Here is a 16342-nt window from a genome sequence, read left to right as displayed (position 1 = left end):
TACTGTACACACTGTACACACCATATACTGTACACACTGTACACAACATATACTGTACACACCATGTACCCTCTACTGTGAGCGATTTGTAGTGTAAAATTTCCCTGTGGATGATTAATTTCTATTCTGTCTAGGTGTCTGCGTGCTCCACCGTCCACCCAGGGGTCCTTCAACCTACAGACATGGTCCAGAGGAGAGTAAAGGTATATGCTTTATGTATTTTTATACCTGTTTATTATGTCTATTTTATTATTTTGTATTATTGCACAATCGAAGCGGGCATATACACAACATATACTGTACACTGTACACACCATATACTGTACACACCATATACTGTACACAACATATACTGTACACAACATATACTGTACACACTGTACACACACAACATATACTGTACACACTGTACACAACATATACTGTACACACTGTACAAACCATATACTGTACACACTGTACACACCATATACTGTACACACCATATACTGTACACACTGTACACACCATATACTGTACACTGTACACATCATATACTGTACACACTGTACACACCATATAATGTACATACTGTACACAACATATACTGTACACAACATATACTGTACACACTGTACACAACACATACTGTACACACCATATACTGTACACACTGTACACAACACACACTGTACACACCATACTGTACACACTGTACACAACACACACTGTACACAACACATACTGTACACAACATATACTGTACACACTGTACACAACACACACTGTACACAACACATACTGTACATAACATATACTGTACACAACACATACTATACACAACATATACTGTACACAACATATACTGTACACACTGTACACAACATATACTGTACATACTGTACACAACACATACTGTACAGACTGTACACAACATATACTGTACACACTGTACACAACATATACTGTACACAACATATACTGTACACACTGTAAACATATACTGTACACAACATATACTGTACACATTGTACACAACATATACTGTACACACTGTACACACCATATACTGTACACACTGTACACAACATATACTGTACACACTGTACACAACATATACTGTACACACCATGTACCCTCTACTGTGAGCGATTTGTAGTGTAAAATTTCCCTGTGGATGATTAATTTCTATTCTATTCTATTCTGTCTAGGTGTCTGCGTGCTCCACCGTCCACCCAGGGGTCCTTCAACCTACAGACATGGTCCAGAGGAGAGTAAAGGTATATGCTTTATGTATTTTTATACCTGTTTATTATGTCTATTTTATTATTTTGTATTATTGCACAATCGAAGCGGGCATGGCCACCCGCATTTCACTGTATGTATGTGATGAATAAAACTCTTGAATCTCTTGAATCTTGAAGGTGCATGGGGTCTGGACGATCAAGATGTTTCGTAGTCCCACCACCATGATTCACTACAACAAATTCATGGGCGGAGTTGACCTTTCAGACCAGCTGATCCAGTACTACTCCACACACCGCAGAACTTCCCACTGGTACCGGACCATGTTCTTCCACTTTGTGGACATCGCGAGCACCAACGCCTACATCCTCCACTGTGAAATCAGTAAGGCAAAACAGGAGGCACACATGACTCACAAGGACTTCATGTGCGAGATAGCGCGTGAGTTGTGTGGCGTGGACATCACACTAGCTCCTCTTGACAGGAAGGTAGACCATATCCCTGTTGCCATCGCAGCACCTACAGAGGACGTCAGACAGAAAGCCACACATGGCCGCAGGATCTGCCAGCAGTGTCACAAAGGGGGGAAAAGGACCCTGACTCCCTGGAAATGCAAGCGCTGTGATGTAGCCCTCTGTCTCGTCATTGGCAAACTGTTTCGAATTGTGGCACAGTTGAGCACACAGTACAGCACAGTACAATGTCGCACACACACACATATGTATATGATGTACAGTAGTCTACAGTAGTCTATATAGTGTATATATGTATATTGAATATTCCTCTTTACTTTTACTATTATTATATTATAGTATTTTTATTGCACATTACTTTAGTTACATTCCATAATGATGCTATATTTTTTTTTTTACTTTTACTTACTTTTTTACTGACTATTTCTAAAAAAGCATGATGGTGAGATTTTCCAGTTGAGAATCTACATTTCGTCTGGGTTTATTACCTGTGTATTAAGAAAATACTTGTTTTTGAATTGAATTCTGCCCTTTTCTCTTTTGTTTATGTAAATATGCTACCTGAGGGGGCATTTCCACTGTTTTATATGCTTGATTGAATATGTTTGCATTGGTTCATAGTAAAAAGAACACATTTCTCAATCCGATTTTGTGTTTTGTGTTGTACAGTATACAGTAGTATATACAGTATTATGCAGTATGAAAACTGTCAGGTCATATATGTGAGGCTGTGCTGGAAAAAAAAGATACCAAACATACCATGGTAAAACATTTTAAAATGGGAATTATACCATTTAAATCAAAATTAGCTAAAACATTGAAAATATCCCACAACTCCGAAGAGAAATAATGTTTAACCCTTATGTGGTGGTAGGGTCTCCAGCGACCCGTTTCAAGGTTATAATATGTAATAACTATCATGTAGTTGATTTGATTAGAACAAGGCTTTATGATATCCTCCACAACACATATTATACATATTATATAAGCGCAGCAAAACTGTCACCATTTTGAAAATTCTGAAGGTATCTGCAGAAAAAAAGGTACGACTGTGGTGTTAGGGTCATTCTTGACCGGGCAAGGTAAACTATACCATAAAAATACTAAATATAAATAAATAAAATAATAAATATACTAAACTTTTTTTCAGTAGTTATATTCTAATATTGTTCTATTATAGTCAGAAAACATTATCTATGGGTTTCACATTTAGTATATTATGATTGAACAACCTCATTTTCATCTAAAAAATAAGGGACATGATGTGATTGTAATACAATCAAATTACAATGGGATTATATGGTTATGAATGCATATAATGTTAGTTAGGATGTAGTATTAACTATATTGAGTGATACTCCTTTCTTTTTAGTGGTCAGGACTGAGTTAGACCCCGGGTCAACATTGACCCGCTAACCGGTCAGTGGTGCCAATTCCTAACACAACATGAGGGTTAAGGAGGTGGACTGTAATGAGCATAGCTGCCTATAAATTCTCGACAGGTAGCCCTTTAGAGTGGGAAGAGGGTAAGAAAAATGTCGAGTTATTATGTTTCATATCAAACCTGAAGGCAGAAACTATGTTTCTTATAAAACCTTCTGAATGCAGAAATGATATATTTACCTTCTGAATGCAGAAACTATATGTTTCTTATAAAACCTTCTGGAGACAGAAACTAGGCCTATATGTTTCATATAAAACCATATAAAACCTTCTGGAGGCAGAAATGATATGTTATAACACCTTCTGAAGGCAGAAACTATATGTATTTATATAGACGTGTGTGTTCCGGTGTATATGCTTTTCTGAGGACAGGCGTGTGTATTCTTATTTATACGCTTCTCTGAGGACCCTCATGTCCCGCCCCACGTCTGTATCTGATTGGCTTACACCACTAGTCCTCACGAGTCTGTCCCATGACATAACATAACACAAAAAACAAACATGTGTGTTAAATTATTTTGAAGTCAGTTTCCAGCAGTTGAGCGCCATCTATTGGTAAATATATTTTTTTCAGGGTCCAAATCACAGCGGAAAGGGGGGTCCTCGCAACCTTATTGATATCTCAAGGTCCTCGGGAGTACCTGTAAACACGTATGTGTGTGCGTGTGCGTGTGTATGTGCGTGTGTATGTGTGTGTGTGTGTGTGTGTGTGTGTGTGTGTGTGTGTGTGTGTGTGTGTGTGTGTGTGTGTGTGTGTGACGTGTGTGTGTGACGTGTGTGTGTGTGTGTGTGTGTGTGTGTGTGTGTGTGTGTGTGTGTGTGTGTGTGTGTGTGTGTGTGTGGTTCACATTATCCACTATGCAGGGCAGAAATTACAAAAGAGAGCACAGTGTCCTGCATTTCTGTTCTCTCTCTCTCTCTCTCTCTCTCTCTCTCTCTCTCTCTCTCTCTCTCTCTCTCCTGATGGTCCGCCGCTGCTAAAGGCACATACAGCAGCACCATGTAATCACAACGTCGCGGGTTTGAATCCGGCCTGTGACCTTTCTGTTTCACGTCATCCCCTGTCAAATGAAGACCCAAAAACAATATATCTAAAAAAACTAAAAACAAACAGAAAAGTTATTGTATGAGAGAGTTCCTAATGCCTTCTGACTTACTTGACTTAAGCCTTTGCGCTCCCTGCGGAGCATAGGCCACGGTTCCACGGTTGTTGGCCTCCCGAACTATGTGGGATGGCACAGCTGCCAGGGTTCTCACTCACACCAAGCCCTGGCAGCACATCACCGCCACCCTCATCCACCTCCACTGGCTCCCAGGCAAGTTCCGGATATCCTTCAAACTCCTGCTCCTCACCTACAAGTCCCTCCATGCCCTCGCCCCCCCCCCCGATACCTGTCCGATCTCCTCCACCAGCACACTCCATCCCGGAACCTACGATCCTCTGATCTGGGTCTCCTCTCCATCCCTCGCACCAGGTTGCGGACTTTCGCTGAAAGAGCCTTCAGCGTGGCGTCCCCCACCCTCTGGAACTCTCTTCCCCCTGAAATCCGCAACGCCCCAACCCTGGACACCTTCAAAACTGCTCTCAAAACACACCTTCTCACTAAGGCTTTTCCCATTAGTTAGTTTAGATTAGATTAGGTTCATTATCCCTTACCTGCCCCCACCCTCCCTTTTCCCCCCATTGCCCCCTTTCCCTAGCCCTCTTGATTGTGAAGCGACCTTGGATTTCCTGAAAGGCGCTATCGAAATTTGATTTATTATTATTATTATTATTATTATTATTATTTGGCGTCAGAAAAAGCTGCGCAATCCCTTTGTGAATTTGCCCCCATGTCTCCATCGCCAGTGACTCTACAGTGGCCTGTAGGCTGTTGTTGGAATTTACAGCCTCGAACCGTGCATAGAAAGTATTGAGCTCATTTGCCAAGGAGACATCAGTGTTCAGCATAGGGGGTGCCTTTGTAGTTTCTATGAACGTAATAATAATTTCCACCTTATAACAACTTCTTTCTGTCATCTCTTTTTCTACAGTTCACCTTTCATGTGAGGAGCATGGGGTCGTTGTCACTGGCCTGGGTAGGAGATGGAACTGGGGTAAGTGTGTGTGTGTGTGTGTGTGTGTGTGTGTGTGTGTTAGGGCTGTCCCCGACTAAGGATTTGGATGGTCGACTATGATTGGCCAAAATTTGCCGTTGGTTGACACAAAAAAACGTATAATATTTGTATTTTTATTTTGTATCATTCCATTTGGGCTGTGGGGGTGCTTAATGTCTGAGGGAGTCGACTGAAGGCTTCTTGTCCTCTGCAAAAGCATGCAATTGGTCCACTGATGGATACATCTTGATATTTGTCTAGTCTAGTCGCAGTGGTTCTCAACTGGTCTAGCCTCGGGACCCAACATTTTCCTTAGTCATTAAGTCGCGACCCAAATTTTTTAACCACTATGATTTATTTCAATTTTCTTTTTTGCAGTAATACGCAATCTTTCATGCACTGTTAAAAACATGAAATAAACACAAAAACTAGGGCTAAAAACCCAATGAAATAAAATAATAATAAATAATATATGCTTCTTAGCAGATTTCTTAGCTTAACATAACAGACCTAAGTTTGGGGGAACTAATGGGATAACTGGGGTTGCAACAAAAGTGCAACTAGGGCTAAAAACCCAATGAAATAAAATTATAATAAATAATATGCTTCTTAGCAATTTCTTAGCTTAACATAACAGACCTACGTTTGGGGGAACTAATGGGATAACTGGGGTTGCAACAAAAGTGCAACTAGGGCTAAAAACACAATGAAATAAAATAATAATAATAATAATAATAATAAATAATATATGCTTCTTAGCAGACTTCTTAGCTTAACATCCCAGGGAACTAATGGGATAACTGCAGATGTTGTTTGCTCCTGACAAGAGTCTCAAAGTCTGGGGTGATGGTAGACAAAGCAACTCTGAGGTCATGCTCAATGTCCAATCTGTTCCTCTGCTTTGTCTTCAGCTGGACCAGAGCTGAGAAGCCACTTTCACAAAGATAGGTAGTGCAAAAAAAAAGATTACGGTATATAACGGCATTTTTTTTTTTTTTTTTTTTTTAAATGTACACACACATCTGCGACCCACTCAAAATGGCCCCGCGACCCACTTTTGGGTTGCGACCCACCAGTTGAGAAACACTGGTCTAGTGTGTTCATTAGATGGGTGAAATCCTCTTTCAGTGCCTCTGTGCCTGTTTTCGTAGGCAGTTAGCCTCTGTTATGCGTGCCATTAGCGTTAGCCACGCTTCTAAGCCTCTTTTCTTTTAGAAAGAATGATAAAAAAAAAAAAAAAAAAATACAAAATTAATTTTTTTTTTAAATATATATTCGACTAATAAGAGGTTGGCCAGTCGACTACGGCTTCTTTCGACCGATTAGTCGACTAATCGACTAATAGGGGTCAGCCCTAGTGTGTGTGTGTGTGTGTGTGTGTGTGTGTGTGTGTGTGTGCGTGCGTGCGCGCGCGTGTGTGTGTATGTGTGTTTGTGTGTGTGTGTGTGTGTTCTGAATTGACATTTGCTAAATAAGGCACCACTTCCTCAGTGATCAGTCCTCCTCAGACACTAAAAAATAAGAGAGAGAGAGAGAGAGAGAGAGAGAGAGAGAGAGAGAGAGAGAGAGAGAGAGAGAGAGAGACTCTATATCAGTGATGTCTGTCAGGCCCATGTTACTGACCAGACACTCTATATCAGTGATGTCTGTCAGACCCATGTTACTGACCAGACACTCTATAACAGTGATGGCTGTCAGACCCATGTTACTGACCAGACACTCTGTAACAGTGATGGCTGTCAGACCCATGTTACTGACCAGACACTCTATAACAGTGATGGCCGTCAGACCCATGTTACTGACCAGACACTCTATATCAGTGATGGCTGTCAGACCCATGTTACTGACCAGACACTCTATAACAGTGATGGCTGTCAGACCCATGTTACTGACCAGACACTCTATATCAGTGATGGCTGTCAGACCCATGTTACTGACCAGACACTCTGTATCAGTGATGGCTGTCAGACCCATGTTACTGACCAGACACTCTATAACAGTGATGGCTGTCAGACCCATGTTACTGACCAGACACTCTATATCAGTGATGGCTGTCAGACCCATGTTACTGACCAGACACTCTGTATCAGGGATGGCTGTCAGACCCATGTTACTGACCAGACACTCTATATCAGTGATGGCTGTCAGACCCATGTTACTGACCAGACACTCTGTATCAGTGATGGCTGTCAGACCCATGTTACTGACCAGACACTCTATAACAGTGATGGCCGTCAGACCCATGTTACTGACCAGACACTCTGTATCAGTGATGGCTGTCAGACCCATGTTACTGACCAGACACTCTATAACAGTGATGGCTGTCAGACCCATGTTACTGACCAGACACTCTGTATCAGTGATGGCTGTCAGACCCATGTTACTGACCAGACACTCTATAACAGTGATGGCTGTCAGACCCATGTTACTGACCAGACACTCTATATCAGTGATGGCTGTCAGACCCATGTTACTGACCAGAGACTCTATAACAGTGATGGCTGTCAGACCCATGTTACTGACCAGAGACTCTATATCAGTGATGGCTGTCAGACCCATGTTACTGACCAGACACTCTATATCAGTGATGGCTGTCAGACCCATGTTACTGACCAGACACTCTATATCAGTGATGGCTGTCAGACCCATGTTACTGACCAGACACTCTGTATCAGTGATGGCTGTCAGACCCATGTTACTGACCAGACACTCTGTATCAGTGATGGCTGTCAGACCCATGTTACTGACCAGACACTCTATATCAGTGATGGCTGTCAGACCCATGTTACTGACCAGACACTCTATATCAGTGATGGCTGTCAGACCCATGTTACTGACCAGACACTCTATAACAGTGATGACTGTCAGACCCATGTTACTGACCAGACACTCTATAACAGTGATGGCCGTCAGACCCATGTTACTGACCAGACACTCTGTATCAGTGATGGCTGTCAGACCCATGTTACTGACCAGACACTCTGTATCAGTGATGGCTGTCAGACCCATGTTACTGACCAGACACTCTATATCAGTGATGGCTGTCAGACCCATGTTACTGACCAGACACTCTATATCAGTGATGGCTGTCAGACCCATGTTACTGACCAGACACTCTGTATCAGTGATGGCTGTCAGACCCATGTTACTGACCAGACACTCTATATCAGTGATGGCTGTCAGACCCATGTTACTGACCAGACACTCTGTATCAGTGATGGCTGTCAGACCCATGTTACTGACCAGACACTCTGTATCAGTGATGGCTGTCAGACCCATGTTACTGACCAGACACTCTGTATCAGTGATGTCAGAGGGTAGAGCTATTTAACGCTCTTTAAACAAAGAAAATCACCATTTAACTCATTGACTGCCACGCTGTTTTCCTATCTTTACTCCCTGGCGCCAGCATTATTGACCATTTTCACAATGTTTGCGGACCCATCGTATATTCTATATTAGAGCTATGGAGACAATAGTATGGCTCATTTGACAGACACTATTTATAGTACAACAGGGACGAAACAGTCTTTTTCATAATATCCAATAGTTTGCTCTAGGCGATCGCCATTGTCGTCCTGCTCACAGCCGCACGCAACCTACTAGTAGAGTGAGTCCCTAGTTGTTTGGGGGCTGGGGCCACCCCACACTAACCTACTAGTAGAGTGAGTCCCTAGTTGTTTGGGGGCTGGGGCCACGCCACACTAAGCTACTAGTAGAGTGAGTCCCTAGTTGTTTGGGGGCTGGGGCCACGCCACACTAACCTACTAGTAGAGTGAGTCCCTAGTTGTTTGGGGGCTGGGGCCACCCCACACTAACCTACTAGTAGAGTGAGTCCCTAGTTGTTTGGGGGCTGGGGCCACGCCACACTAACCTACTAGTAGAGTGAGTCCCTAGTTGTTTGGGGGCTGGGGCCACGCCACACTAACCTACTAGTAGAGTGAGTCCCTAGTTGTTTGGGGGCTGGGGCCACGCCACACTAACCTACTAGTAGAGTGAGTCCCTAGTTGTTTGGGGGCTGGGGCCACCCCACACTAACCTACTAGTAGAGTGAGTCCCTAGTTGTTTGGGGGCTGGGGCCACCCCACACTAACCTACTAGTAGAGTGAGTCCCTAGTTGTTTGGGGGCTGGGGCCACCCCACACTAACCTACTAGTAGAGTGAGTCCCTAGTTGTTTGGGGGCTGGGGCCACCCACACTAACCTACTAGTAGAGTGAGTCCCTAGTTGTTTGGGGGCTGGGGCCACCCACACTAATCTACTAGTAGAGTGAGTCCCTAGTTGTTTGGGGGCTGGGGCCACCCCACACTAACCTACTAGTAGAGTGAGTCCCTAGTTGTTTGGGGGCTGGGGCCACCCCACACTAACCTACTAGTAGAGTGAGTCCCTAGTTGTTTGGGGGCTGGGGCCACCCCACACTAACCTACTAGTAGAGTGAGTCCCTAGTTGTTTGGGGGCTGGGGCCACGCCACACTAACCTACTAGTAGAGTGAGTCCCTAGTTGTTTGGGGGCTGGGGCCACGCCACACTAACCTACTAGTAGAGTGAGTCCCTAGTTGTTTGGGGGCTGGGGCCACCCACACTAACCTACTAGTAGAGTGAGTCCCTAGTTGTTTGGGGGCTGGGGCCACGCCACACTAACCTACTAGTAGAGTGAGTCCCTAGTTGTTTGGGGGCTGGGGCCACCCACACTAACCTACTAGTAGAGTGAGTCCCTAGTTGTTTGGGGGCTGGGGCCACCCACACTAACCTACTAGTAGAGTGAGTCCCTAGTTGTTTGGGGGCTGGGGCCACGCCACACTAACCTACTAGTAGAGTGAGTCCCTAGTTGTTTGGGGGCTGGGGCCACGCCACACTAACCTACTAGTAGAGTGAGTCCCTAGTTGTTTGGGGGCTGGGGCCACCCACACTAAGCTGGCCCATATGCATGTTCATAAGGTAGGCAATACTGACACCTGGTGGGATTCAATCGTCATTGCCATTTCAAGGTCTCAGATGAGTCACAAAGGTCCGTACGAGTGTTTAGAATGGGAAAATCGGGGGGGGAAAAAAAGCGTTTTTGGCGCTTAACGGTTGGATTTGAAACACGAGAATGAAAATGGTTTAACGGTGTTGCTGAGGAACTTGACACATGCAGTCGTTTATCAGCTTCCTGATGATGTCATCTTCTGTTGGTTGACATGAAGTAACTACAGGACAAGAGGAATACACTTTACAAGCAGGCAGTGTGTGTGTGAGAGAGAGAGAGACAGAGACAGAGAGAGAGAGAGAGAGAGAGTGTGAGAGAGAGAGAGAGAGAGAGAGAGAGAGAGAGAGAGAGAGAGAGAGAGAGAGAGAGAGAGGCAGAGAGAGACAGAGAGAGAGAGTGAGAGAGAGAGGCAGAGAGAGAGAGAGAGAGAGAGAGAGTGAGAGAGGCAGAGAGAGGCAGAGAGAGACAGAGAGAGACAGAGAGAGAGAGCGCATGTGTCTTCCATCTCCCTGGTGAAGATACTTGTAACATGACTAATTCCTGTCAGGTTAACCCTCCCCCTCCCTCTCTCCCTCCCCTCCCCCTCCCTCTCCCTCTCCCCCTCCCCTCCTCCCCCCCCCCCCTCCCCCAGGTGCTGCTCGTCCTGACAACCTTCCAGGTGCCCATGTTGATGATGAGGTTTGGACAATCTAACCTCTACAGGAGGTGAGAAACACAGACACCTGCTGAGGAAATACAATTAGATTACATTACATTAGATTCAATTCAAATGTATTATTATTATACAGCACAATGAAAAGAAGTGTGGCGTCCAACCAGAGTGCAAATGTCACAGTAAAGTGCAACAGTAATATACACAGGTGATTAAACTGGGTATAAAATATATAAATTAGTACTACTGAGTAATAGTGCTAATCAGATGTATGTACAGAGTTGTAGTATTAATATGTACAGTGATACAGGTATAAAGGCACTATAACTATATACCTGTATGTCATGTATGTCCCTATGCCATAAATGTCATGATGTCATGTATGTTGTGTATGTCATAAATGTCACTATGAATTGAAAATGGGGGACCCTGATGTAAACAAGACAAACGTCTTTCTCTGGTCTGCATCCCCTTAACAATTGTGTATTGAGCCGTACTGTATTGTACCCATTCTGCAATCTGTTAATAAAGTTTTCATTCATTCATTCAGTGTAGTAAGTCATACTGGCCGCGTCTATATTTATCCCAGCCGAAGAGTGCGTCGCGTTTCTCTGATTGGCCATGATGCCCATGTGACCGCGGCAGCGCGAGAGAGCGGCAGTGCGGAAATAGGCTGCATCCTCCACGTCAAGAAAGACAGACAGGCATTCTCTGTGACAAACCCTAACCTTAACCAACTCCGAAATAATGCCTAACCTTAACCCTAACCTTAACCAACTCCGAAAGAATGCCTAACCTTAACCAGCGGAAGAATGCACGTTTATAGCGAGAGATGATAAACGTAAAAAAGAAAAAGAAAAAAATTTAAGTGATTCGAACTTGTGACCAACCGCACCGCAGGCTCCACAGCACGGCGGCGTACCAGTTGAGCTAAGTCAAGTCAAGTCAAGTCAAGTCAGTTTTATTTGTATAGCACATTTCCAGGCAGCGGCAGCTGACACCAAAGTGCTTCACAAGCAGGTTGATAAAAACAAATTAGTGTGAGGCAAGGTATAAGATTAAAAGAAAGAAATAAAAAAAACACATAGCAAAGCAATGAAAGCAACAAAACAAACAACATGGTGCAAGATATAAGATTAAAAACATAATAAAGCAATGAAAGTAATAAAAACTGGTAGGACACAGTAAAACAAAGAGGATAGAAGGGTCAGGGGTCTAGTGGTAGTTAAGTAGGGGGGAAGGCCAAGGAGAACAGGTAGGTTTTCAAGAGTGATTTAAAAGCCTGTACGGTCTGGGCAGTCCGTACGCTGAGGGGGAGGCTGTTCCACAGTCTAGGCGCTGCGGTGGAGAAAGCTCTGTCTCCCCTAGCTTTGAGCCTGGTTCTGGGTACCACCAATAGCATCTGGTCAGCTGATCTGAGGGATCGGTGGGGGGTGTGGCGGTGCAGGAGCTCGGACAGATAGGAGGGAGCCGTGCCATTTAATGATTTAAAAACATTTAGTGCTAATTTAAAATCGATCCTGAAGCTAATAGGCAGCCAGTGGAGCGAGGCCAAAACTGGGCTGATGTGTTCGTATTTTCTTGTTTTGGTGAGGAGGCGCGCGGCTGCGTTCTGCATCAGTTGTAGGCGGCGGAGGAGGGACTTGTCAATGCCAGTGTACAGAGCATTGCAGTAGTCGAGGCGGGTGGTGACAAAGGCATGTATCACCGTCTCTAGGTTACTTTGGGAGAGGTATGCCTTTGTCTTCGCCAGGAGTCTAAGGTGATAAAAGCTACTTTTCACTACGGCGCTGACCTGTCTATCGAATTTAAAATTACTGTCGAAGATGACCCCGAGGTTCCTGACAGAGGTGGAGAGGTTTGGGCCCAGGGGACCAAGTGCGTCAATGAGGGGGGGCGGGGGGGCACTATTAAAAACAATGACCTCGGTTTTCCCTTCGTTCAATGTCAGGGAGTTTTCGGACATCCAGCACTTGATTTCTGCCAGGCAGTCAAGCAGTGGTTCTATTGATGTCTTCCCTTGGGTGGGCTTTAAGGGGAGGTAAACCTGCACGTCATCGGCGAAGCAGTGGAATGAGATCTTGTGTTTTGCCAAGATCTGGCCTAGGGGGAGTATGTATAGGAGGAAGAGAGTGGGACCCAATATCGAGCCTTGGGGCACCCCGCAGGTGAGGGGGGCCACAGAGGAAGTGAGATCACAGAGTTGGACAGAGAAGGTCCTATTACTCAGGTAGGACCGGAACCAGTCTAAGACGGGGCCCTTAAGGCCTACGTAATGCTCGAGGCGAGCTATAAGGATGTGGTGGTCTACCGTGTCAAAGGCGGCTGAGAGGTCAAGGAGTAATAGTAGGGATGAGTTTCCTGCATCAGCAGCTGTAATCAGGTCGTTTAAGACACGGAGGAGAGCAGTTTCAGTGCTGTGTCGTGGTTTAAAGCCAGATTGGAATTTGTCATGGATGTTGTTGTGTTCAAGGAATGATTGTAACTGTATGTAGACTATGCGCTCCAGGATTTTTGATAAAAATGGTAGTTGTGAGATGGGTCTAAAATTGGCGAAGACAGAGGGATCGAGGTTGGGCTTCTTTATCCGGGGCTGGACCACAGCGTGCTTAAAGGCAGCCGGGACGCATCCAGTGCTGAGGCAAGCGTTTAGTAGTGGTAGTAATGTGAGGAGGACAGGGTCAGGTACTTCCTTTAGAATGCGTGAGGGGAGTGCGTCTGAGGGGCAATTTGTTGGTCGCAGGTGTTTAATGGCATCAGAGAGGGAGGAGAGGGAGACTGGGGCAAACTGGTCAAAAACAGCAGGCAGTGGGTGGGGGGGGGGGAGGAGGGGGGGTAGGGGGGACAAGGGGGGCAAGGGGGAGAGAGATCTAAGGGCAGAGACTTTGCTGATGAAGAAGTGTTGGAAGCCTTCGCATAGGGCTAATGAAGGTACAATAGAGGGGGTGGCACGCGTCGATGGAAAAACATCGGGGATTACGGCTCCGCGGCAGAGCTCAATAATCACCGGTGATTATTGCTTTTCGCAGCTGGAGCAATCAAGCCCACTGACACACACTGCATCAGTGCAATCAGACACGCCTGCCGGCTGCCGGCGATAATAATAATCACTTTATTTGGGCTGACAGAGCCACAGAACAACTGCGTCTGCATTTGATCTCGTCTTGGCGATGGTGTAAAATGAATTAGGTATATTGTTAGTAAGTTAGCCATGTAATAAGCGGGATAATGTATAGCTATACTCTGTCATTGTCGCAAAATAATTGACCTTCACTGACGTTTAGAACACCTCGGCGCTGCGCCTCGGTATTCTAAACTCCGTGTCGGTCAATTATTTTGCGACAATGACCTCGTAGCTATACATTATCCCTTACATAGCATCTACAGATATAGATATCGTATCTACAGATATGTGCAAACATTTCAGCGATCGTCCTCCCCTGCCTGTCCCCTGTCTGTCTCAGTGAGGACTACGGCAAGACGTTCCAGGACGTGACTCACCTGATCAACCACACCTTCATCCAGACGGAGTTTGGCATCGCCATCAGCCCAGACAACTCTGGCAAGGTCAGTAGCCACAGCGGTGCACTTGGCCTCATATATATATATATATATATAAACACTAGATGGCTCAAGGCGGAGTCTCCCGCGTAGTTCACCGGCGGCCATCTTGCTTGAGTGGACTACTGCGCAAACAAATATACTCTTAAAACTCGCTGAAATCTTGACGGATTTACAAGCGGTTTGGTTTATTACAAACATTATTAACGTGGCTATAATTCTTGCTTGGAAGAATCTTAAAAAAATAATAATAATAATTCATATGAAAGTCCATTATAAGTATGCAGTATGATAACTACATCTCGGACGTTTTTTTAACAAACCAAACGGTTGAAAATTTAGCAAGCTATGGTTATTTCAATAGTACGTGCACCATAGACATGCATGTTATGAGTGGGCGTGCCGTGTTCCACCCACGCAAGATGGCCACCATGTGGCAACGTCGGTCTCCGTTGGCCAGCAGCGCGGGTGAGTCATCTAGTGATATATATCTATGCTTGTTCCTGGTCAGTAGCCACAGACAGCGGTGCACTTGTTCCTGGTCAGTAGCCACAGCGGTGCACTTGTTCCTGGTCAGTAGCCACAGACACCGGTGCACTTGTTCCTGGTCAGTAGCCACAGCGGTGCACTTGTTCCTGGTCAGTAGCCACAGCGGTGCACTTGTTCCTGGTCAGTAGCCACAGCGGTGCACTTGTTCCTGGTCAGTAGCCACAGCGGTGCACTTGTTCCTGGTCAGTAGCCACAGCGGTGCACTTGTTCCTGGTCAGTAGCCACAGACACCGGTGCACTTGTTCCTGGTCAGTAGCCACAGCGGTGCACTTGTTCCTGGTCAGTAGCCACAGCGGTGCACTTGTTCCTGGTCAGTAGCCACAGCGGTGCACTTGTTCCTGGTCAGTAGCCACAGCGGTGCACTTGTTCCTGGTCAGTAGCCACAGACACCGGTGCACTTGTTCCTGGTCAGTAGCCACAGAGGTGATCCCGCTGTTCTCCCCCCCCCCCCCCCCCCAGGTGATCCTGACCGGTGACCTCTCGGACTCGGGGGGATCCCGGCTGTTCCGCTCGCAGGACTTTGGCCGGAGCTTCGCGCCGTCGGACCTGCCCTTCGAGCCGCTCATCCAGCAGCTGTACGACCCCGCGGCCTGCAGCTCCCTGCTGACCCTGAGTGTCACGGTAGGCAGGAGGAGGCCAAAGGTCATCCGCTTCCAACGGGACGGGGTTCCCTCGTTGGGAAAGGAATGTCTGCTGCGTTTGGATGTGGGGCACCTCATACACGTCATAGACCTCATCATACACGTCATAGACCTCATACACGTCATAGACCTCATCATACACGTCATAGACCTCATACACGTCATAGACCTCATCATACACGTCATAGACCTCATACACGTCATAGACCTCATCATACACGTCATAGACCTCATACACGTCATAGACCTCATACACGTCATAGACCTCATCATACACGTCATAGACCTCATCATACACGTCATAGACCTCATCATACACGTCATAGACCTCATCATACACGTCATAGACCTCATCATACACGTCATAGACCTCATACACGTCATAGACCTCATACACATGAATATAATAGAATAGAATAGAAATACTTTAATAATCCAGAGGGAAATTTTACACTACAAATCGCTCACGTTAAACATTTAGACATTTAGGCAGAACAAAGTCACGAATAGGAATAACGGAACAAATAGTCTAAGAATAAGAATAGAAGTAAAAATATACAGTAAAAATATACAGTAAAAATATACTGAAGTCTACAGTAGGTGTAATATTGCACAGTGTTGTTTTAAAAGTAAAAGTCCAGGAAGATGGTAACGGTCACCCTGTGCTCAGTGATGCAGTGAGGCTCAGTGATGCGTTGTAAAGTCTGATGGCTGTCGGAATGAAGGACTTCCTG

General features: G+C 45.3%; 1 protein-coding gene across 1 annotated transcript in view; it reads left to right on the top strand.

The window, feature by feature from the left end:
- Positions 1-2133: 2133 nt before the first annotated feature.
- The window catches only part of LOC311230748 (sortilin-like), a gene marked incomplete at its 5' end in the record, with an annotated part of 157995 nt that continues 143786 nt past the window's right edge, over positions 2134-16342 (top strand). The window contains 5 exons of the mRNA XM_084317107.1: positions 2134-2139; positions 5175-5237; positions 10837-10910; positions 14322-14424; positions 15427-15588. Of these exons, the coding sequence (XP_084173233.1) occupies positions 2134-2139; positions 5175-5237; positions 10837-10910; positions 14322-14424; positions 15427-15588 (408 nt within the window). The remainder of the gene's footprint in view (positions 2140-5174; positions 5238-10836; positions 10911-14321; positions 14425-15426; positions 15589-16342) is intronic.

This window comes from Notolepis coatsorum (assembly GCF_963971535.1).
Source record: "Notolepis coatsorum genome assembly, chromosome: 6".
NCBI lineage: Eukaryota > Metazoa > Chordata > Actinopteri > Aulopiformes > Paralepididae > Notolepis > Notolepis coatsorum.
The sequence above is the reverse complement of the archived record's forward strand: the minus strand, read 5'-3'. Positions and strand labels throughout refer to the sequence as shown.